This window comes from Arctopsyche grandis, unplaced genomic scaffold, assembly GCF_051622035.1.
Source record: "Arctopsyche grandis isolate Sample6627 unplaced genomic scaffold, ASM5162203v2 HiC_scaffold_107, whole genome shotgun sequence".
Taxonomy (NCBI): Eukaryota; Metazoa; Arthropoda; class Insecta; order Trichoptera; family Hydropsychidae; genus Arctopsyche; species Arctopsyche grandis.
Window position 1 is genome coordinate 44,921 of NW_027518463.1, and position 23,424 is coordinate 68,344.

The 23,424-nt window shown below is 29.6% G+C and overlaps 2 protein-coding genes and 1 pseudogene across 2 annotated transcripts; 2 read left to right on the forward strand and 1 right to left on the reverse strand.

Annotated features, from left to right (window-relative positions):
• The first annotated feature begins 195 nt into the window (after positions 1-195).
• Positions 196-12,388, forward strand: LOC143921966 (uncharacterized; annotated as a pseudogene).
• Positions 12,389-14,122: 1,734 nt separating this feature from the next.
• On the forward strand, positions 14,123-15,043 carry LOC143921967 (MYG1 exonuclease-like). Its single transcript, XM_077445269.1, has 2 exons — positions 14,123-14,357; positions 14,898-15,043. Exons 1-2 carry the CDS (start codon positions 14,123-14,125, stop codon positions 15,041-15,043), a joined length of 381 nt encoding a protein of 126 aa, XP_077301395.1.
• A 5,994-nt stretch (positions 15,044-21,037) lies between these two features.
• Positions 21,038-23,403, reverse strand: LOC143921968 (uncharacterized). The gene is given in 2 exon segments (XM_077445270.1): positions 21,038-21,285; positions 21,288-23,403. Coding segments are annotated over 2 exon segments (2,364 nt in total).
• Between the last annotated feature and the right edge of the window lie 21 nt (positions 23,404-23,424).

Consider the following 23,424-nt stretch of genomic DNA (forward strand, 5'->3'; position numbering starts at 1 on the left):
TAAAATCAATATTCTCGTTTATTTTAATTTCTATTTTACTATCAAAAAGATATTGTTGTGTTTTACAAGTAAATATTTGAAATACCTGTCTTTTAAGTCGTTTTAACTTTAATTATTTTTTTAAGTATCACATTTCCATTTATTAAAAACAGTGTTTTATTTCCTATATAAAAATTAATTTTCTTACTTACCCCAATGAGCCCAACTCTTAAAATTATAGAAGAGAGTGATTATTTACTTGTGAATGGCAATAAAATTTATGTAAATAAAGAATTACAAACACCTATTTTAGAAGAGTACGAGAAAGACCCTCTTAAATGCGGTTTGGCACAGTTTGCAGCAATATCAGCAATTCCCGGGTTTATAAAAAGTATCGGATTACCAGATTTTCACATGGGGTATGCCCTGCCAATAGGATCAGTAGCCGTCATAGATATTGAAGATGAAGCTGCTAGCATAAGTCCAAATGGGGTTGGTTATGACATTAATTGTGGAGTCCGTTGTTTAAAGACGAACATTTTTATTAATGAATTTTCAAATGAAATAAAAGAGAAGATTGGGGATGAGTTGGCCATTGAACTGCCATTTGAAAACATCCCAGTAGAAGGGAGAATTTCAACCAGCGAATTCAATCAACTTCTTGACATGGGGATGGAATATCTCAAAGAGAAGGGAGTGATTACAGAAGAAGATTTAGAAAAAACTGAAAGTAGGGGAAGTCTAAAGGGAAAGAGTGTTCTGATTAGCCAAAAATCTAAAGCGAGAGGAATATCACAACTGGGCACTCTGGGATCAGGAAACCATTATCTGGAAGTTGAAATAGTTGATGAAATTTTTAATGAAGAGGCAGCAAATGCTTTGGGTATTAAAAAGAATCAAATTTTAATTTCTATTCACACCGGATCTAGAGGGCTGGGTCATGGGTGCTGCACTGATATATTGAATGAAATAGACCAAAAAAATCTGTTAAAATCTAGAGAAACCCCCGATTTAAAAGAAAAATTAAAAAATGATTTCAAAAGAGTCTCTGAAGATGCTTCATTATCTCAAAAGGAAAAACAAGAAAAATACAATGAAATTAAAGCGAGGGCTTCAGCAGAAAAGAAAGCTGCTCTTCTTTCCAATAAAAACACATCCGATTCTTTACAATCAGTGCCTTTTAAAAGTGATTTGGGCATGAAATATTATGATGTAATGAATACAGCAGCAAATTATGCATGGGTGAATAGATCACTTATTACTGAAAAAGTAAAAAAAGTTTTTTTTAAGTTTATCCCTAATTGTAAGATTGATTTAATTACAGATGTTTGTCATAATATGGGTAAAATAGAAACTTTAGATAACAAAGATTTTCTTGTGCTTAGAAAGGGGGCATCAAGAATTCTCCCACCAGGTCACCCAGAACTTCCCGAATTATATAAAAATATAGGACAGCCAGTACTCGTAGGCGGCTCTATGGGGACGTTAAGTCATTTAGTCGTGGGTGCAGCAGGTGCTAAAGAAACTAATTTTTCTACTTGCCACGGTGCAGGCAGGCTTTTATCCAGATCTGTTGCCAAAAAAACATTGTCATATGAACAAGTAATAAAAGATATGGAATCGAAAGGAATTTCATTTAGAAATGGTTCAAAAGAAGGCATGGTAGAAGAATGCCCAGAGTGCTACAAAGATGTAGATATTGTTGTGAATCATTCAGAGCATGTTGGAATTTCAACAAAAGTGTGTTCAGTTAAACCCATACTTGTTATAAAAGGGTGAAAGTGAGTGGAAGTATTAAAATTGAACTTTAAATAAATTATTTTATATTATTAAATTTATGATTTAGTCGAAGATAAACATATAACAAGGGGTTTTACTAAGTATTATTTGTTTAAATAGCCATAATCTAACCTTTTTTTATTCTTATTTATTTAATTAATTCTGCTTTTATTGTCCAGTTCACCCAACAGATACTAATACAGGGGGATAGCAATTCTCTAGCTCTTATGTGATTATTGTATCCTTTAATACATCTTCTGTATTTCTAAAATATTGTACTCTCAAAATTCTCATTAACGGAGTATAAGTGAGTGTTTAAGTTTCTAATTAACATCTAATGCTATTCTTTGTTTTATAATTAGATATTCCCAGGTAATCAAATTTACTTACATTTTGCATTTCACAACTTGCTATTAATTTTCCATTTACAACAGCCTTCAAAACAAACTTTTGGCCCTTTTTAAGTTTCAATTGATTGTTTTGACATTTTAATTACTTTAAATTTTTTAATTTTAATTAAAACTCTCTTTTTGCCTTTATTATTTCTAAAAAAATTACCGCCAAAGGAATGGGAAGATGGTTCAGAGCATTTTGTTTGTATTTTTACAAATTAGGATGTAGTAGCTCAAAAAAAGATAATGAAAAGGTACCGGGGGAATATTCGAATTCTTTTAATACTGAAGGCATACTGGAAGTCCCCGGTTCTGAAGGCACAAATGATTTAGAACCTATAAACAGGCACAATTTAAACGATAATCCTTCAATTTTACCTTGCTTTAACACATATTTTTCATTTATGGAAAACCGGATGGATTTTGCTAATATAAATAATGATTTAAAGAGAAAACAAAATCATATTAATGAAATAGAGATACAGAATAAAATAATTAAAGGAGAATTTTATGGTAACAAAAATGCAAGTACTTTTAAAAGTCAAGATAACGCAGAATCTTTAGAAAAAGCATCATATTTTTATGAAAATCATGACGCCAATAATTACAATGTGAACCAATTAGCAAAAGTGCATGTTTTACCCGATAATGAATTTGTAAAGTTGCTGTTAGATTTGGTTAAGAATTTACTTTATTATAGACATAAAATATATAATCTTTTGAAAAAGTTTGTAAATAGTGTTGAATTTGACAGCTACACGGTTCAAAAACATATTTGGATTTTAAAAAAGCTAATTGAGTGGGACCAAGCTTCCCCCAAAGATCTTAAACTTTTTATTAGATTTACATTAGACTTTTTAAATACTTACCATCCAAAAATAACCAATATTGTAAGTAATCATACAACAAAAATGGATGTTCTAAATGATAATGAACAATAAATAAAAGAATTTTTAGATCGCCATAGGAATGACGGCAACACACTTGATAATGTGCCATTATATAGTTCGGAATTATTGAATATTTATGTTTTCATCAAAGAAATAAAAAAACAAAATTTAAATATTAAATCACAAAATAAAATTGTAACAAGAAGCGAAGGCAATAAAGAAGCTTTTAAAACATGGAACGCCTACAATAGTTTTTTATTTGGCCGTTTTTTTGTGAACCGGTCAAGTGGAAATTCTTTGGTTGAAATATGTTTTTCGCTTTTCAATATTTCCAGATATTTTGATGAAAAATATGCAGCTAAATTTAAAAATTATTTAAAGCCACCCCCTACACTTGAAAACAATGTGAATTATAGTTTCAGTTCTGATCTAGATGAGGATCTTGTATTTTACTGGTTTATGGATTGGGCAGTTTATATTGCTTCGACTGGACCTTTTAATATACTAAAAAAAAATGGTCGGATTTATTTAAGCTGTAGTTGTTAATACATGTTAGTTTTCTTCGTGTGTTTCTCTGTAACCCGTTCGGGGAACCGCATTGCAGCGTAAACCCCCCCACGGCCCTTATGCCAGCTTTAATCCCTCTGTCGAAAGTCGACTCGCCTTAGGACTAAATGTCCCATTGACCTTAACTAGGAGTTTAATTATAAACAGTACCTCACTGTCTTGGGCTCTCTACAGACCCCTGCGCTATGCTTACGTAGGCTTTCTACTGCCATGGGAGTTATTGTTGCCGCCACTACCCAAGGAGATCGGTTGTTTTTACAAGGCCCGATCACGGCCTGATGCTAGTCTTTTTTACAGTGGGATTATTAAGACTAGCGCCCACTTTTGCGACGGCGTCCCGGTTATTGTTCTTTTACCAACCAAGGCGAGGCTCGAACCCGGCCAGCTCAGGAGTGATTCAGCAAGCCGACCACTAGCCTAACGCCGTCCCTTTTAATATACTAACCCTTGGACAACCGACTTTATTAGTTTAAATAATTCATCTGATAGCTTCGTAATTGGTGCTTTAATATTGTTGTTTAATGTTATTATTATGGTAGGTGTGTAACAACAGAAGTTTCAACTGTTCTCTATCAACAGTGTAGGATGTTTTAAAAGTTACCTTTTTTGTAGGTGATAGTAAGATCAATTGGTTAATAAATTTGTTTTTTTTTGTTTAATGTTATCAAATTTTCAGCAGGTTAACAGATTATAGATTTGAATGATGAAGTATTAGTTTCTGAAACAAAAACAAACATATCTAATTTTTTAAAGAACCCCGGAAGTGAATATGGATCTTATATTTAAATTTTAATTGTAAGTTCTACAAGTTGATAGAAGATAAATACAGCGATATTAACTTGTACGCGACTAGAATAAAAGATCATAGAACCGTTAAAGCACGAGACGAACATTTAGATTTTGCGAATAATTATTATTCGATTGCCAAGGAATTGGTAACAAAATTCTATTTTTTAGTTGAAGATTCATTATTTAAAGCGAAATGCCAGACGGTATAAAGCAGTGAGAGATAGGACTGATATTAATAAATTATATTTCTTTAATGTTATTGAGTTTTCTTGGTTATCTTATGTCATCGTAGATGGTCTAAACTCTTCATTATTAAATTTTTTAATTATTGGGGTATTTAGTACTTAAAAGGATTCCAAAACTGAATTTTATTACAACGTAGATGGTGTAAGCTCTTCATTATTAAATTTTTTAATTATTGGGGTATTTAGTACTTAAAAGGATTCCAAAACTGCATGTTTTTAATATCGTAGATAGTGTAAGCTCTTCATTAAAATTAAGAGTTCGAGGTGAACATGGGCGTTTTATTATAAATATTTAACTTTTCTTTAATCATAAATCGCCTTTAGTGATTAAAGAGATTGCACAAAACTGTGTAAAGTTGTAACTTGATTATATAAAACAATATACACAGTTATGCCTAATTAGATAAAAAAACTAGCACTAAAATTGTTGCTGTCTGAAGACCCATTAGACATTACGGAATATTTAATTAATACCATTTCAACAACAATTCTAGGTTGTATTGCACCTATTTAAGCTAATAATATTTAATAAATTCCCTTTTTATATTGATCTTCGGCTATATAAGCTTGGATTATAGCTATATAAGCTAATAATATTTAATAAATACCCTTGTTATGATTATATTCGGCTATATAAGCTTGGATTATAGCTATATAAGCTAATAATATTTAATAAATACCCTTGTTATATTGATCTTCGGCTATATAAGCTAATAATATTTAATAAATACCCTTGTTATGATTATCTTCGACTTTTTATAAAAAATTAAAAAGACAACACAGTTTTTAATAAGAACCCTTTTTATTTTTTAGTTCTCCTGCCCAACTAATTTTCATTTCTTGATTTTTACTTTCTGTGTGGGCAGTTTATAATGAATGTTAACCGTTTTAAGACATCTGTTCATTTCATTAATAAAATCACTTTTTAATTTAAGATAAAGCTCATATTGCTGGAAATTCTTTCTATATTGCATTAGCACTTTTATATAGAGTTTATTAGAATTTTCAATTTTCTCATAATTCACTAGAATGTAATCAGTGTACTTATCCGGGTTAGATTTGCAAAAATCAATTAACAATGCTCTAAAGTTATCCAGCTTAGAAGAATCTGTCGTACTACTAACTTGAATAGAATGTGATTCCATTATAGCACCAGATCTTCTAATATTACAGATAGGAGTATCTACTAGCACACCGTTGGGAACAAAGAAAGACGTTCCATCAAATTTGTAAAAAGTAGTAGAAAAAATATTCAACTCTGCAACTACGAGATTCTCAACTTGGCCACCAAGCCTGATCAGCACTCTATCACCAATATCAAATGGATGAATTACAAATAAAAACAAAATTGATTGCATCACATTATCTGATAATATTTTAGAAATAAATTGTGTACCAAATATGGCGGAACAGATTGCCATAAGATTTCCCAGCTCTGCAGTAGCAGTAATAAACATAAAAACTACTGTTATAAAGCAAATAATAAGCTGTAAAGATGTATGTACACGTGAAATAGCCGAATTAATTTGATTTAAATTCTTCTTTATTACATATCTGTCCTTATAAGTTTTTTCAATAATTGATGCAATTTGATCTTTTGCTAAAATTTGATCTGGCACAAGCCCTAGTTGTGATATCATAAATTTAAATGCGTCTTTGTCGGAGAAATATTTAGTCAAATCACCAACTTTTTTTATTCTATCGGTCCTTCGCAGTTTCTTAGCCAACTTATTGGCTTTAGAATTTGCGTTTTCTTTAATTTTTCCTAATACCGTTGGCATAAAATCAGAATATGTTTTAACCTGACTAGCCAAAACCAAAAACTCTTTAATTAAAAGGCGCTTTTCTCCAAAACTTAGCTCTGCAGCATCCTCTTTTCTAAAATTTTTCTGTAAAATAAATGAACTAGTTGTAATGCCAAGTGTTTCACTAATAAATCCATGGGTGTCAGTATCTGCTGCCGCCGTAACCTTCTCACTATCTTCATCTTCCCTTACAGTAGAAATTGTGTTTACAAAAAAATCAAATAAAATACATTTTCTTATCGGTGTCATGTACATATTATAATTAAATCTCATAGATACATATTTAATAAGGATTTTTAACATAGCTAAAACAATAATAGCAAAAGAGATCAACAAAATAGAATAAAGTAGAAATACTTCACCGGCATATACTCTCAATATACGAACATCGCCCTGTTTTCTAAAATGTTGATAAAACAGGAAAGCCGAAATTATAGCAGATAAATGAAATGAAATTTCATTAAAATAATAACAATACGATGCATCTCCGCGTAATTTTTTTAAATATTTCATGCTTATATTTTGCATGCAAGCACCCAAAAACACAAACAGAATAAAACAAATTCCACATGCACAGAAAACACTTTGAATTAAAATTTCAGAGTCTTCAAAATGAAGTTCTTTGGAAATAAAAAAGGACCCAGCGGTAAGTGCAATTCCAGAAATGGTAAAAACAATTTTAAAGGATAGTAGGGACTCGTAAACTCTGCTCTTTATACCATACTTTTCTATTTCTTCGTTTTCCCCTTCAGCCTGGTCTTCACTTTCACTTTCAAAGGAAGTTCTACTCTCATCACTAGTTTCAGAACTTGCATTTTTACTCCCTTTCATATGGGGCGAAATAATTACCCAAAAAAATTACAAAAGGAGTAGAAATTAACAAATGAAAATTTAAATTAATTGTATCAAATAAAAAGGAGAAGAAAGGGAGTAACAATAGTATATTTATGGAGTAGGGAAATAGGTTGATTATCTGATTATCAATGGCAACTTGAGATAATTTTTATTTTTTTGATTGATATTCAATATTTTTTATTTTTTGTGATATTTAGTGCTATATGTAATGTAATTAAATAAAGACTGATAGATATAGCCGAAGATAATCATAGCAAGGGTATTTATTCTTGGCTATAATCTAACCGATATAATTGCTCAAAACAGGCTCGTTTGGTTGGAGATAAGCTTGGAAAACATACATATCAGTTTTACACAGCATTTAAAGAGAGATTTGGCTTCGTTTCTTTAAACAATTTGAATTAAAAAAAATTACTTGAAGGGCGCAGAATATGCAACTTTCCGTTATATTAAAATTTATTGATTAGAGTTTTGCATTTTATAATTTACAAACATTATCCATATAAACACAATAAAATAGGGATTTTTCTAAAGTAACTAGATATATCACATTTAAATATATGAAAAATGCTTACTTTAGCCCCTAATTAATTATTATTGTCGCAACTGTAGAGTTATCTTGTAACTCTGTTGCTTTCTTAAGTGAAGATTTTTAAGTAAAATTTTGCTTTAAAATAAAGCATGGATTATTTACCCATGCAATCAATAAATGAAAGTTCTAAAATTGACAATTATAATAGTAATTTATTTAAAGCATAAAAGGATATTTTTTAGAAACTTCGGAGTTTACTGCCGTTCGTATTTTTGCTTTTTAGCCAGCTTTCTAATTGTTTTTCGGTCATATCTCCCATTTACCAACAAAACCAAAAGATTCTCAGGAGCCACTTGGGGGATTTCCTTATATACTTCATTAAAAATCTCTACTTTTCTCCGTGTTTCGAAAAAAATGTGTAGCGCTTGTTTAGTTTTAATCACATTACATTGGCTGACCACTAAATTTTTTATTTAAATCTGAAAATGGCTTTAATATCTTAATTTATTTTTTAAATAGGCATTTGAGCATTTTATTCAAATTAATATAATAAACTTGAGTTTTTCTATAAAAATGTAAATTAAATAAATAGGAAGTATTGCAAGATTGCAACTTTTTATTATTTAGTTTTTTTACAATTCTATATCCAATGGTAAAGTTAAACTGAAAACTATATTAAACTGTGAAATCTCATAGGCTTGCAAAAAGATTTTGATTCTTTTCGGTGTTTTTAAATATTTGCTGTTGAAACAAAGATTTTCAGATGATTGAATATTAAAACAACGAAAAATTTAAAAACACGACTTATAGAAGCAGAATAATTAAACGATAGACATTAAAAAAAATCGGATTTAATGAAAAGTGGTTGCCTACAGCAAAAAAAGAAGTTGCCCACAAAACTCTGGGAGGCCCCTATAGCATTTCTATCCCTTTGCCGACAGTCGGCGAGCCTTAGGACTAAGTGTCCCATTGACCTTGAGCTGGCGTTATATTTAGAGACAGTACCAAACGATAGACATTAAATAAGACAATTGTGATCTAAAACATTTATTTTTAAAACTCTTTGAATTTTTTACTAAGTAAAAATTCCAATAAAGGTGTTGAAAGGTATAATTGACAACTAAACCACGTTAAATTTTTACTAAAAACAGAAAATAACAATAAATGTGACGGTTTTAAATGGTTTATTTAACAATTGAATGAATAAAATTTTTTAAGATGTTTTTAGTAATTTTTCCAATTAATAAAGTTGCCTTGTGGTATCGAAGATTCTGTAAACTCTATATTTTTAATTTGTTTAATCTTAGAAGTCTTTAGTTTTAAAAGAATTACACCACAAGAGTTATACAATAAAATATAAACCCTAAATTATGTGAAATTAATGCCAAAAATATTTATTTAACTCACTGAGTTGTATTTTCTCCAAATACCTTCTTTTAAAACTAATACTTGCGTAAAATGAATTTAAAAAGATCAGCATTATTTTTTCAAACATTTATTCTAACATCTGTAAATCAAAGTGAAAATCCTATAATTGGCAATTGTTAAATAACCCCAACTAAAACATGATAACCCCCATGCATCCGTTTCACAGAAAGATATGGAGTCTTTTGTTTTGCTTCACATATTTTTTTGGTGGTACTAAAAAAAATGTTGGATTTATTTAAGCTGTAGTTGTTAATACATGTTAGTTTTCTTCGTGTGTTTCTCTGTAACCCGGTCGGGGAACCGCATTGTTTTTGGTGGTACTAGTCCATCAAGAAGCACACACAGCTATTTTTAATAACATACACAACGGTAATGCGGAAGCCACTAAAAACGAAAGTATTAAGCAATTTGCCGAAGCTTCTTATAATTATTGTTGTTATCTGAAGAACTATTAGATATTAAGGGTTATTTAATTAATACCATTTCAACAATTATTTTACCGTTTCTAATCTTAGCCTTGATAAGTAACAGATATGTGAACTAGAAACAAAAAAAAATCGGATTTATTGAAAAGTGGTTGCCTACAGCAAAAAAAGAAGTTTCCTACAAAACTCTGGGGGTCTCTATAGCATCTCTATCCCTCTGCCGACAGTCGGCTAGCCTTAGGACTAAGTGTCCCATTGACCTTGAGGGGCCACTGTAATATATGTAACTAAAGCGTCCAAACTACCCAGCTCTAGCTGTGAAAAGACAATGTGCGTAACGATTGCCCCTCAGGGAGTTTCACGGAGGTAAATGGCGGGTACTTTGACAAAGGGTAAGTCTAGAGCAAATCCTAGCAGCTACACCCTTGTAAACTCGTACAACTTCTCAATTTTAAGGAATGAGAATGCCACTGTGTGGTTGCTCACTGGGAAGCTCAAAATCCCAGAAGTCAAAAAGACTTCAAGGAAAGGGGCAAGAACTGAATCATTTGTAGTATGTTAGGCCATAGCCCGAATGGGATTAAAGTAAGCATAGAGTTGTTTGCCATGCAGGTTTTTAAACGTTGAGGATTCCTGAGTAAGCCTATTTGATGTATAAAAGCAGCCTCTAATTTAAAATAAATACTTAGGCCGTAAGGTATAAGGAAAAAGCCTCTTCTTCTTTATAAGATACTTCTACGATCATAATTACCAATTCCTTATCTTTTTCTCACCCATCATTACTTGCTCCAACTTGTCTGTAATGGGGGTTTTATAGCTATTTAAGCCAATAAAATTTTAAAAATACACTTTTTATAATTATATTCGGTAGTAACTATCATTGGCGGTTCTTAATTTTTCGTTATTAGAAGTTCTCTTGATTCTCAATTACGTGCTTCAAAGTAATCTCTAATCATCATAAATTTTCATTATTACTATTACACGATTACTGGTCTAATTTATCTGTGATCTTAATAACGAGGTCTTCATTGTTAATTACTAACTCGACCGATTCTAAATTGCATGCCCAAGATATCTGCAGTCAACATTTAAGTTCTCAATTGTTCGTTATTAGAGGTTCTCACGATTCTCAATTACATGCTTCAAAGTAATCTCTAACCATCATCAATTTTCATTATTACTAGTTTCCCACGATTACTGGTCTAACTTATCAGTGATCGGAATTACAAGGTCTTCATTATAAATTACTAACTTGTCCGATTCTAAATTGCATGCCCAAGATAGTTGTAGTCATCATTACTACTTCTTTAATTTATTCACGGGTATCGTCCTCTTCGATACCCCTTCTTTGGTCAATAGGAATGCTTCCATATGTATTTCTATGAACTAGTGATTGGATGTATGCTTAATCTTGGGATCCATTTTATTCCTTTCAATTATTAAAAGTAAGAGCTTGGGGTAAACATGTGTATTTATTTAAGTTTAATATATATCTAACTTTAAATAAATCAATTGAATTCAAAATACTTGCTTTTTCTTAGTTGTCTCGCCCTCCCTTAAATTTTTTTTTGAAAAACAAATGTTTTATCCCATAACATAAAAATGCACGAATCTATTTATAACAACAAAATAACACTAAATACACCAACAGGTTTAAACACTGTAAAAGTCGATATTACAAGAACTGATGGGTGTTTAGAAGTTAGACTCATAGATACTAGTAATATATTTTCACTTTGGGTTTATTCTTTAACATCTTCAGATTTTTACCTTTTAAAAAAAGAGCAAGATATTTTAGTAGATTATGAAAGATTCATACAAATATTAGCTAATCTATTTCATGGTACGGCTAATTCAAAATATACAGCATCTTTTCTAGATGGAACATTAAGATTTATTGAAAATGCAGAATTTAGAAATATTGTAAATTAGAGTTAAAATTTAATAAGCCAGAAGAAATGCAATATAAAAGATATTTAGGTGATATTGTTTCAAGAATGGAAAGTGATAATATAAAACTTATTAAAGAAAATGCAATTTTACGAGAACGGTGTATTGGTGGAGATCAAATATTAAAAGATAAAATAAAATTTATTGAAAATGAAAGTTTAGAAGTAAAAAGAAAGTTGGAAATGATAAGAAAAGATTATAATGTAATAGAAGAAAGGATAATTCTAAGGATGAAGAAATATCTAAAATATCAAACAGATTGTATTCTCTGGATAATGAAAATGCACAACTTAGATATGAACTTGAAAAATATCAAAGGGAAAACTCAAGTACTTGAAAGAACAATTAAAATATAAAGAAGAAGATATGGGGGTTTTAACGAAAGAGATTTCAACGGCAAATGAAATAATTAAAAAACTACGAAATGAAAATTCAGATCTTAGATCGTTTAAAAATGAAAATCAATCAAATTTACAAAGAGAAAAGGAAAAGATAGTAGATTTAACGTTAAAACTGGAAGAAATTAAAAAGAAGCTCACAACAATGGAATCAAAATATAAAAAGACTAAAGAGGAAATAAAGAGAAAACACAAAAGCTAGAAGAACTTGGTGAAACTAATAAAAGCATTTTAAAAAGATTGGAAAATGCACAAAATGTTTACAATCACTTTTATTCTAAAAAAGTTGAAGATCATCCAGACAATCTATCTGACACGTTTAGTTTAAGACCTGAATCTCCACCACCAAGATAAAACTGCTCGTTTGTATTTTTCAAATAAGCACAATAAATAATAAAGTAGTTTTTTTAAAAAAAAGACTTTTAGACTTTTTAAGGTGTTAATTGTTAGAAATGTGCTTAATTAAATAAGTTTCGTTATTTTTATTAACATAAATTTTAGATGCTAGTAAAAAGGGTTTATAGCTTTGTTAAATTATAAGTGCCGCCAATTTTATTATCATAAATTTTAGATGCTGAAAAAAAGGGTTTATAGCCTTGTTTTTTTATAAGTGCTGCTACTTTTATTATTATAAATTTTCGTTGCTGGTAAAAAGGCTTTATGGCTGTATTTAATAAAGAATATTGCTATTTATAGCACAAATAAAATATTATTTAAATTAAGTGGTGATATTATTAACAATAAAGAGTAGTTTTGGCCTTTAGAGTGCCATTTGACTGACAAAATAGGATTTTTCGAGACTTATTAGACATGATGGGCTATTTAATTACAAATTTAATAATTTGTTAAACAATAGATATTATGAAGGGCGTTTGTATTTATTTCCAATAAATATTTTAACTGCCATTCCTCAGAAAAACTCAGTCGCGAGTGTGAAATTGGCTTCAATCCTAGGCTGCCTGCTCTAAAATGGCGCACGAAGTTTATCTACTTAAATATAAACTCATGCCATTTTAAATCTAGTATAGAGAATTCAAGACAGTGAGGTACTGTCTATAATTAAACTCCTAGTTAGAGTCAATGGGACATTTAGTCCTAAGGCGAGTCGACTTTCGACAGAGGGATTAAAGCTGGCATAAGGGCCGTGGGGGGTTTACGCAGCAATGCGGTTCCCCGACCGGGTTACAGAGAAAAACACCAAGAAAACTAACAAGTATTAACAACTACAGCTTAAATAAATCCGAACATTTTTTTTTAGTATAGAGCAATTAAAATAAATTTGTACAAAAACTGTTAATTTTACTAATATTATCATTAATTACACTTGAAAATAGAGCACATTCTGATTTAATTTATATTAAAATAGTTTTTTCGAAATAAAGAAAGTTACGGGATAATTCTATGGTTTTAGCAAGACCGTTTAAATTGTTTAAATCACTTTTCACAAATATTTAATTAAATAAAGCCGAAAATACCTAAATTGTAGTCATGCTCACCCTTGAAATTTAAAAAGAACTAGCTATGGGATTGTGTCGATACAAACCAATCTTTTAAAGAAACAATGTTTGTATTCTTTGTTGACTTTTAAATTAATTTAAATATATAAATGTCAACACTGTCATTTTATTTTGATATTTTTAATTAATTGTATTGTGATTACCAAGTGTAAAAAACATAAAATGATATATTTCTGAGATTAAAAATTTAATAATCATTCATATTTTCTAAATTGGGTTATGTTGTGACATTTTAGAAATGACGAACTCTTATATACCCAACTAAATACATTTTAAATTAAAAACATGTCTTACTTAAATTAAATTTTTCTGAAAAAAGCAGTTCTATTGTTAAAACTACAAATTAATTTGCAAATCTGTTACTTTCTTAAGTGGGAACGTTTAATTAAATTTTTCCATGAAGGCGGCTGTAGTTTACTTATTTAAAACTTAATAATATTGCTAAAATAAGCAGATTTATTTAAAAAGGCCCAATTATTATAATTCATTAAATACCATTTCAATTTTAATATTCTCGTTAATGAAATTTTAATTAAAGTTTTGTTTAAAAAAGTTTTTTTTGGTTTCCCCCATGTTGTTAATTACACACAGTGGACACTTTCATCTAGATGAAGTATTAGCTACTGTAATATTATTAAAAATTTATCCGTATGCATCATTAGAAAGAACCCGCGATGAACCACGTTTTCGTTTTGGGGATATAGTTTATGATGTTGGTGGTGTTTTTGATCCTACTAGAAGAAGATTTGATCATCATCAACCCGATTTTACGGAAACATTTTCGTCCAAATACAAAGTTAAATTGAGTTCAGCAGGCCTAATTTTTAAATATTTCCATCAACAACTCCTTGCATTGTATAATTTCACTAAAAACTTTCCTTTTTATGATTTAATTGTAGATAAAATTTATTTTGATTATTTTCTCTCTGTGGATGCTGTAGACAATGGTTTTGTACCAAAAGAAGTTATTATATTTAGATCAATGTCAGATTCTATAAGATATTTTAATTTTTACAATAAAACTTTTGGTGAAAAAGATGAAAACCGAAGATTTAAAAATGCTACGAATTTCGTTGCACTAGATCTAGACAATTACCTTAATTACATGACAAAAGTATATGCTTTAGAGTATGCAATAACTTCAAAAGAAATTCAAACGTTTGTTGGTGATATTTTTTATACGGAAGAAAGAATTCACACAGAAGTCATTTTTGAAATCAATGAAAATCTAAAAAAATCTATTAAATTTGTAATAATAAAAGGAAAAGAAGATTACAAGATTTTAACTTTGCCCAAAACGAGAAATTCTTTGGAGTCTAAATATCTATTACATCATAATTGGCTAGGATTAAGAGATCGGGAGCTTTGCGCAATCTCAGGAATCCCAGGATGTAATTTTGTTCATATTAATGGGTTTACAGGCTCTAATAAAACTAAAGAGGGCGCTTTTAAAATGTGTGAAAAATCACTTTTAGCTATTTATAAGAAATAAATTGTTGTGGTTTTAAGATTTCGTTAAAAACAAATCGGTATTTTTTTTTTAGTTAAAATTAAATTAATATGGTTAACCACATAGAGATTTCTAGCAAGTTGGAATCTAGAGATTTATAAGTTTGATCAAGGAATGTATGACTATGAGATTAAATTTGATGATAAATTAAAGGGGAATGCTGCAAAGACAACATGATTATCCGTCAACTCTTAACAGATATGAGAAATTCTTCGAACACGAATAGAAATAAGTAAGTATTAAACATCTATTAACACATATAAGTTTTGTATTTTCATGATAACTTGAAAAAAACAAAAAATTGAGCATGGATGATTGTAGATACGGTACAAACAACGGCCAATGCAATATATATTAATTAATAAGTGAAAGTTTGAGGTGAACACTGCTAGTTGTCTCATTTACTATAAGAAAATAATTGTTAGCACAAAAAAAAATGTTGGATTTATTTAAGCTGTAGTTGTTAATACTTGTTAGTTTTCTTCCAAGACAGTATGGTACTGTCTCTAAATATAACGCCAGCTCAAGGTCAATGGGACACTTAGTCCTAAGGTTCGCCGACTGTCGGCAAAGGGATAGAAATGCTATAGGGGCCTCCCAGAGTTTTGTGGGCAACTTCTTTTTTTGCTGTAAGGCAACCATTTTTCATTAAATCCGATGTTTTTTTGTTAGTTTTCTTCTTGTGTTTCTCTGTAACCCGGTCGGGGAACCGCATTGCTGCGTAAACCCCCCACGGCCCTTATGCCAGCTTTAATCCCTCTGTCGAAAGTCGACTCGCCTTAGGACTAAATGTCCCATTGACCTTAACTAAATAATTGTTAGCACAAATGAATTTTTAAACGTAATTCATTAAAAAAGTACACATCTGAGCAGTGTAAGACAAATAAACTGCCACAGTACAAAATCAGGATGGGAATCAGAGATAATTAGAAAAAATTGATTAAGTTTGTTTATGTATTTATATATATATACATTGGAGACATATTAGATATTCGAAGTTAGTTTTAAAAAAGTTTTATTCCATTTCTAAAAATTTAGGGAAATTTTTGTCTAAAAGACTAAAAATATAATCATAAACCTAATGATTAAAGACTTATTTAATGAAGAGCTTACGCCATCTTAGATGGCACAAGACAAGAATCTTTTTTGATTTATTAAAAAATTGATTGATAATGATAACATAAAAACACTATATATGCTTTAATCAGCCAAAATTAATGCCCCTAATGCCAATAAATATATAATTAGTAAATATTATTAAAAGATGGATATATATATTATACTTAAATAAATACCCATACTTACTTCAAACTCTTAATTTAAATAATTAACTTGAATGCCTAATAGGTCTTCCGAAAACAACATACAATTTACTTATTAAAATACCTATGTTTGCCCAACTCTAATTATAATTAATTTAAAACCACAAAAAGCAGCTGTCCTAAGATGTTAAAGAAAGTTTCTAAAAAATTATATGAGAAACATATATTGTAATACCAAGCGGGGTATATCAGAGTTGAGGCGTAACTAAAACAAGATTGAATAATATAATAGCGGCTTATATACACCGTGAAAAGAGTAGAAAAAGCAACTATTCGGTAAATTGGGTTTAAGAAAATGCGTCTTGCTTATTTAACATGTTTAACCTTGCTATTAATGAGAGTTTTGTATTATTAATAAACAGAAATGGATAGGAGCATTAAATTATATTTTTTGGCTAATCAGATATTAAATAAAATTGCTATAATCAGACAAGATTATTACCCCTAATGTCGATAAATATTTTAAGTGTAAACAAAAATATTAAAACAATTTTTTACAAGAAAATTTATAATGTTATAATCATAAAATTGCTTAAAAACACAAAGAAATATGAATAATCTTATTTATTCAGGTTGAGGCATTTTTGGACTCTCCACACTTTTAGTATTAACTCCTAATTTATTGAAGCAGTTAAGTAAATCACAAATTATTTTTTCAAAAATCTTTTCTAATTCTAAAAAATCAAACTCTGCATGCAATGCTTCGTTTTGATGAAATTCATTCTCCTGTTCTTTGAATTTTTGGAATGATGTTGCAAAATTTTCAAAGATGGCTTCAATTGCCTCTGTAAGGAGTTTATTAGAACTTACAAACCCCCAATCATCAGTATCACAACTCAAAAGTTTTTTTATTCCGCACGGTATTCCTTCAGAGCAAGATAGCTTTAGAATGAAAACATTAAAAAGGAAAAAACAGCCAGCTGCTTGAATTCTAAATTTAGTAATAGATTCATTCTGAGGAGCAGTCTGTTTTAAAACTAAAGATTCCACACAGCCATTTTTAAAAGAATTATCTATCAGATCAAAAGCTTTAAAAAATACTAGTCTTTTGATTTGTTCATTAGAATCGGGTTGATTCTGGGATATAATATTTTTAATTTCATCTGGATAGAAATGATGGCAAAGGGCTTTGAACGTAGAATGATGCGATCTTATAAAATTAAACAAAAAAGTAAAAAGGTCGCAAAATACTTCAGCGTTGTCCTCATCTATGTCTAATTTAAAAAAGACTTCTAAAAAAAGGGCCTGTGTGTTTAAAAGGTTTTCCAAATAAATACTTAGATCTTTTGAGAAATCAACGTTGGGCATCGCCAACCTTAATCTTTTTATTAAACCTAAAATTGAAACATCTTCTAGGTCGGTGGAACAACTTTCCACAATACCCAAAAATAATTCCAATGATTTATCAGTATTTTTATTAAAAACTTCCCCCTTCTTTTCTTTATATAAAAGTTTCTGATAGTTAGCAATAGTAAGTTTATTGAGGAGTGCTTCACCATAAGCTAAAAAACTGTCGATTAATTGGCCTTTGATATCTGCAGAGAAGTCTTTGTTAAAAATAGCAGAAAGTGCCTTCCTATTTCGCGCTATTGTCAAAAGAATAAGTTGCACATGAGCTAAACCGTTCGTTTGCTCTCCGGTCGGGGTTGCTATTCCGGTCTGCTCGACAAGATTGCCTGAAGGCGGATTTTTCACTAGGATTGACGACGTGTGATCGTTACCTCCAGTTGTAAGAGCTAGTGTGTAAAATAAAAATGCAGATCTTTCTATTTTCATTTTAGGTGGGTAGAATTTTCAGATGATTTTTAAGGAAAAATTTTTACAAACAAACTAATTCTGCTTTATAATAAAGAATAACAAAAATTATATAATTTAATTCCACAAATGAAGACATACTTAATTCAAACATATTTTAAACAACTAATTTAATTTTTAAATATAAATTGGTTAAACATAGAATGCCACAAGAAATTAAATAGAGATTAAACTCTAGGCCGATTTATACATCTAAACTCTGACTCTTAATTTGACATAAGAAGATGTATCGAAGAGGATAATTGTTACAAATACGTTGAAGAATTAGTAAATGGGATGGCAGAAGTACTTTTTGAGGTGTTAATCGTGAAAAGTTAATAAATTAACGAACTTTAAAACTTCAAAAAATTATTTATTTGTTTTTGTAATTTGGTGTTTTCCATTTTTACTTTTTTATACATAAAACGTGCTTTTAAAGGATTTTCTTATTTTACAAAATTTTACATTTATTATACATAAAACGTGCTTTTAGTCCATTTACTATTATGATTATTTTTGCACTTTGTTTCAAAAATAATGAGAATCATTAATTTAAGTAAGATTTTGAGGTAAAAATTGGTATTTATTTAAGTATAATATATATATCCAACTATTTATAGTTTTTGTTCATAATTACAACGTTTTATGTTTGTTGTTTATGTTACCACTATGACAATAAATATATTTAACATTAATATGTTTTTAATCCTATTTCTTTATACAATATGTTTTTAGTATTATAGAAATCTAAGATACAACATATGACTCGAGCAAGTTCGTCACACGCTTACAAAAGAAAATACGAAGCTGGAATGTTAAAAAGAGTAATCTTGAGAGAAGGCTGAAAAGGCCTGTTTTCTAACGGGTAAGAAGTGTTATAACACTAATATGATGTCAAATAAATACATTCCCATTTTTAAATGTTTTTAAATTAATTCACAAAATATTGATAAATTGTCTTGTTTTAAAAATTATTTTAGTATTTTTTTAAAACCACATGGAAATCAGATTTCTCCAAAAAATTAATTTAAAAAATAATTTAAAGTGGCTTTGTTGCAGTTTATCATATTTACAGATTTTAATTACATTTATTAATTAACAAAAAATAAAAAAGAGGCCAAAAATATTTTATATCACAAATGTACTTTTAAGTCTGTTGATCCATACCTGGGTTTCTATAAGTCGCGTTTACTCTTAATTTTTTCGCGAAACACTTAAATTTTTAATTTATTGTTGTAGAGATAAAACCTCTAAAGCGACAAAAAATAGTTATAAAAAACACAGGTGATATAATTTTACAACTTTAAGCAATATTTTTGATCGCCCTTTTAGTTTACTTTTTTTCTAAGCGCTTTTTCTAAATTGCTTTTTTTTCAATCGCGTTTATTATTGAAAAAAGGCCCTTAATTAAAATATTATCGCCGAATTATTTTATTTTGAATTTACGAGGGCGTACATATAAAACCATTTGTTGAGCTAAAGCATTTAAATATTCTTGGAAGTGGATTAAATAGATATTAATTTGTTTTCTTTGAGCCTTTCAGCTAAAACGTTTATTTAAATAAAGCGCAGCTTTTATACAATTTTTAGACTTTCCACTAGCATTTTCTACATGAAAACGACTAAAAATATAATCACAAAATACTCATAATGATTAAATACTTATTTAATTAAGGGCCTAATTTACATTGGTGCAATTTATTAAAACCCAAATATACAATTCCAAGAACTTGCATACTAATTAATTAAAACTTTGGCCTGTGAGTTTTAGGTAATACCCTACCATAAATCTTTTAAGATTCTTTTCTAGTCTCTTTCCAAATGAAGTATTTTTTATTATAAGGTAAAAAGCTTCTCAATTAACAACCAAGTTGTGATTTTATACTATCAAAACGAAAAGTCACGCGTGTGCACCAAGAATTTAAGCAAATTTACCCGCGGCTAAATCTTTCACTATTAATTAACTTTAAACTCTTAAGAGAATTTTGCAGCAGGCAGAGCCTTGTTGATATTTTTCGTCTGCTAGGGCCTATTGAATTCTTCCTTTTTGTTGTGTTATCCTCTATTAATATAATCCCTAAATACCCTTAATGACTTATACTTTAATGATGAAGAGCTTACGCCATCTTCGATGTCACAAGACACTTGTTATATCTGCTAAAGCACAAACTTGTTTATTTATTAAATCAAGTACTAAAAAGGGTAGTAATCATGCTGCCAAAATCTGGTCTTTCCTACAACCCTACTTAAGCCCTTTACCTTTTATTGCCTCTTGCCGACCTGCCTGCAGACTAAATGTCACATTGAACTTAACTTGGCAACGAAGAAATATTGCTTTTTTGTAGGAAGAAACCCTACCACTTAAGCGGATTTTTTAAAAAAGGAAAAGCGATTAAAATAAAGCGTTATTCCAAGCGCTCGATTGATTTAGGGAATCTTTTTAATACCCAAAACTGAATAGAATTCATTAACAGCATACTATGTAATTGCAATGTAAAATAATTAATAGAGTGCCCTTTTAAATCTTTTCTTTAAATCTAATCAATTAAAAATAGCTCGAAATGAAATTGTAAAATAATAAATAAAGCAATCTTTCTTAAACCAGCTTTAAATCTAATCAATTAACAACAGCACGAAATTAAATTGTAAAATAATAAATAAAACCCCCATTCTTAAATCTGCGTTCAATCTAATAAATTAACAACAGCACGAAATTAAATTGTAAAATAATAAATAAAGCAATCTTTCTTAAACCAGCCTTCAATCTAATCAATCCGCCAGCCTCCCTAATCAATCTATAAAATAAATTAATAAAAAATCCAATATTTTAATAAAATTTTTTGAAAAAATTCTTTTTTATTCAATCATATAAACCCCCATTTTCTGAAAGTCCTCCAGTTTCCTGCTCATTTGCATATTTATGAAGATCTACTTTCATAGATTTGGCAAATGCTTCAAATCCTTCCATTTCTTGTTGAGTTACACTTTTTCTAGCATTCTGCATAGATTCATTAAAGTGTTTTGCATTTAACGCCGGTACAGGATCTTCTTTCAAATCAGGATTTTTAATTTCCATTTCAATAGATTCCCTTATTGCTAATTTAGCCGCCTTTGACAAATTTCAGAAATATCAGCACCAGAAAACCCTTCTAATGCCCTAGCCATATCTTCGAGTTTTACATCACTAGCTAAGGGGGTTTTCTTTAATTTTGCATTAAATATAGAAAGTCTTGATTTAAAATCTGGTAAAGGAATAAAAACTAGTTGATCTAAACGTCCTGGTCTCATTAATGCAGAATCTAGTTGTGCAGGCCTATTCGTAGCACCAATTACAAAAATATTTTTCTTTTGATTCATACCATCCATTTCTGCTAAAAGTTGATTTAAAACACGATCCGTAGCACCACCATCATTAGATTGAGAACTCCTTGCCCTACCAATAGAATCGATTTCATCAAAAAATAAAACACAAGGTGCAGAACCCCTAGCTTTATCAAAAAGTTGCCTAATATTAGATTCTGATTCACCTACATACATTGTTAATAATTCAGGTCCTTTAATAGAAATAAAATTAGCATTACATTCAGTAGCAACTGCTTTAGCTAATAAAGTTTTTCCACATCCTGGTGGACCATAAAGTAATACGCCTTTAGAAGGATATTGACCAAATTTTAAAAATTTTTCAGGATGATTTACAGGATATTGAACAGTCTCTTTTAATTCACGTTTTACATATGACAAACCACCAATATCTGTCCAAGAAACATTTGGTTTTTCAATAACTTTTTCCCTTAAAGAACTTGGATCTGTGTTAGCTACAGCGTACCTAAAATTTTCAGTATTAACTTTTAAAGAAGCTAATATTTCAGCATCAATAGAATCTTTATCTAAATCAATTAAAGGTAATTTTTCCCTTATTTGTTGTATAGCCGCTTCAGAACAAAGTGAAGCAATATCTGAACCAGTAAAACCATGAATATCTTTAGCTACTTCTTCTAAATCAACATCTTCACTTAAATTCATATTTTTTGTATGAATACTTAAAATTTCTAATCTACCAACTTCATCAGGGACACCAATTTCAATTTCCCTATCAAAACGACCAAATCTTCTAAGTGCGGGATCTAAAGAATTGGGTCTATTAGTAGCACCTAAAACAATAACATTAGAATTAGATTTCATACCATCCATTAAAGTTAATAATTGAGAAACAATTCTTTTTTCAACTTCACCTTGAGTTTTATCCCTATTTGGAGCTATAGAATCTATTTCATCCATAAAAATAAGGGCAGGAGCATTTTTTTGAGCTTCTTCAAAAGCTTTTCTTAAATTTGATTCTGATTCACCAGACATTTTACTCATAATTTCAGGGCCATTAATAATAAAAAGGAAAGCACCAGTTTCATTAGCAATTGCTTTAGCTATAAGTGTTTTACCTGTACCTGGAGGCCCATGTAATAAAATACCTCTAGGGGGTTTTATACCAATTTTTTTAAATAAAAAAGGTTGTTTAAGAGGTAACTCAATAAGTTCTCTAATTTGAGCCATTTGTCTTCTACAACCCCCAATATCATCATAACCTGTCATAGCAAATTCTTTTTCAATTTCACTTTTTAAAACTGAACCATCTGCAACAACACTCGTATCATTCATAGCAACACCATGTAAAATTTCTTTAGCAGAATCACCCGACCCCACAGTAATTTTAACGACTTTAAAACTTAAAGAAGAAATACCACCACTTTTTATAGAATAAACATTACCGGTACTTAAATAAATTCGAGGTTGAGAAAAAAAAGGTTCAATATAAGCAGTAAAAATATCACCAGTAATTCTAGTTGTAGAATCATCAACGGGATAAAATTGTATTTCTGTAGCCATAGAAATATCATTTATTTTTGTATGATATAATTTTATATAATCATTAATTCTAACCCTTAAATTAATTCTAGTCTCTTTTGTTAATACGGCAGTAGATCTGGGAACATTTTGATCAAAAATTACAATTAAAATATTTTCCTTTTGTTTTTTACCTTTAACAATTACAGGACTAAAAAGAAAAACTTCACAACCTAAAATACCTTCAGAACAAGAAGGATGTAAAGCAATTTCAAAAGGTTTTAATTTTCTTTTAATAGAATCTTCACCTAAAACCATTAATTGGTTCTTTAATTTTGTTTCTAAAATAGCAGTACTCAAATCACCACCACCAAAACTTTTAGCCATAGGGGTGTAAAAACAAAAAAA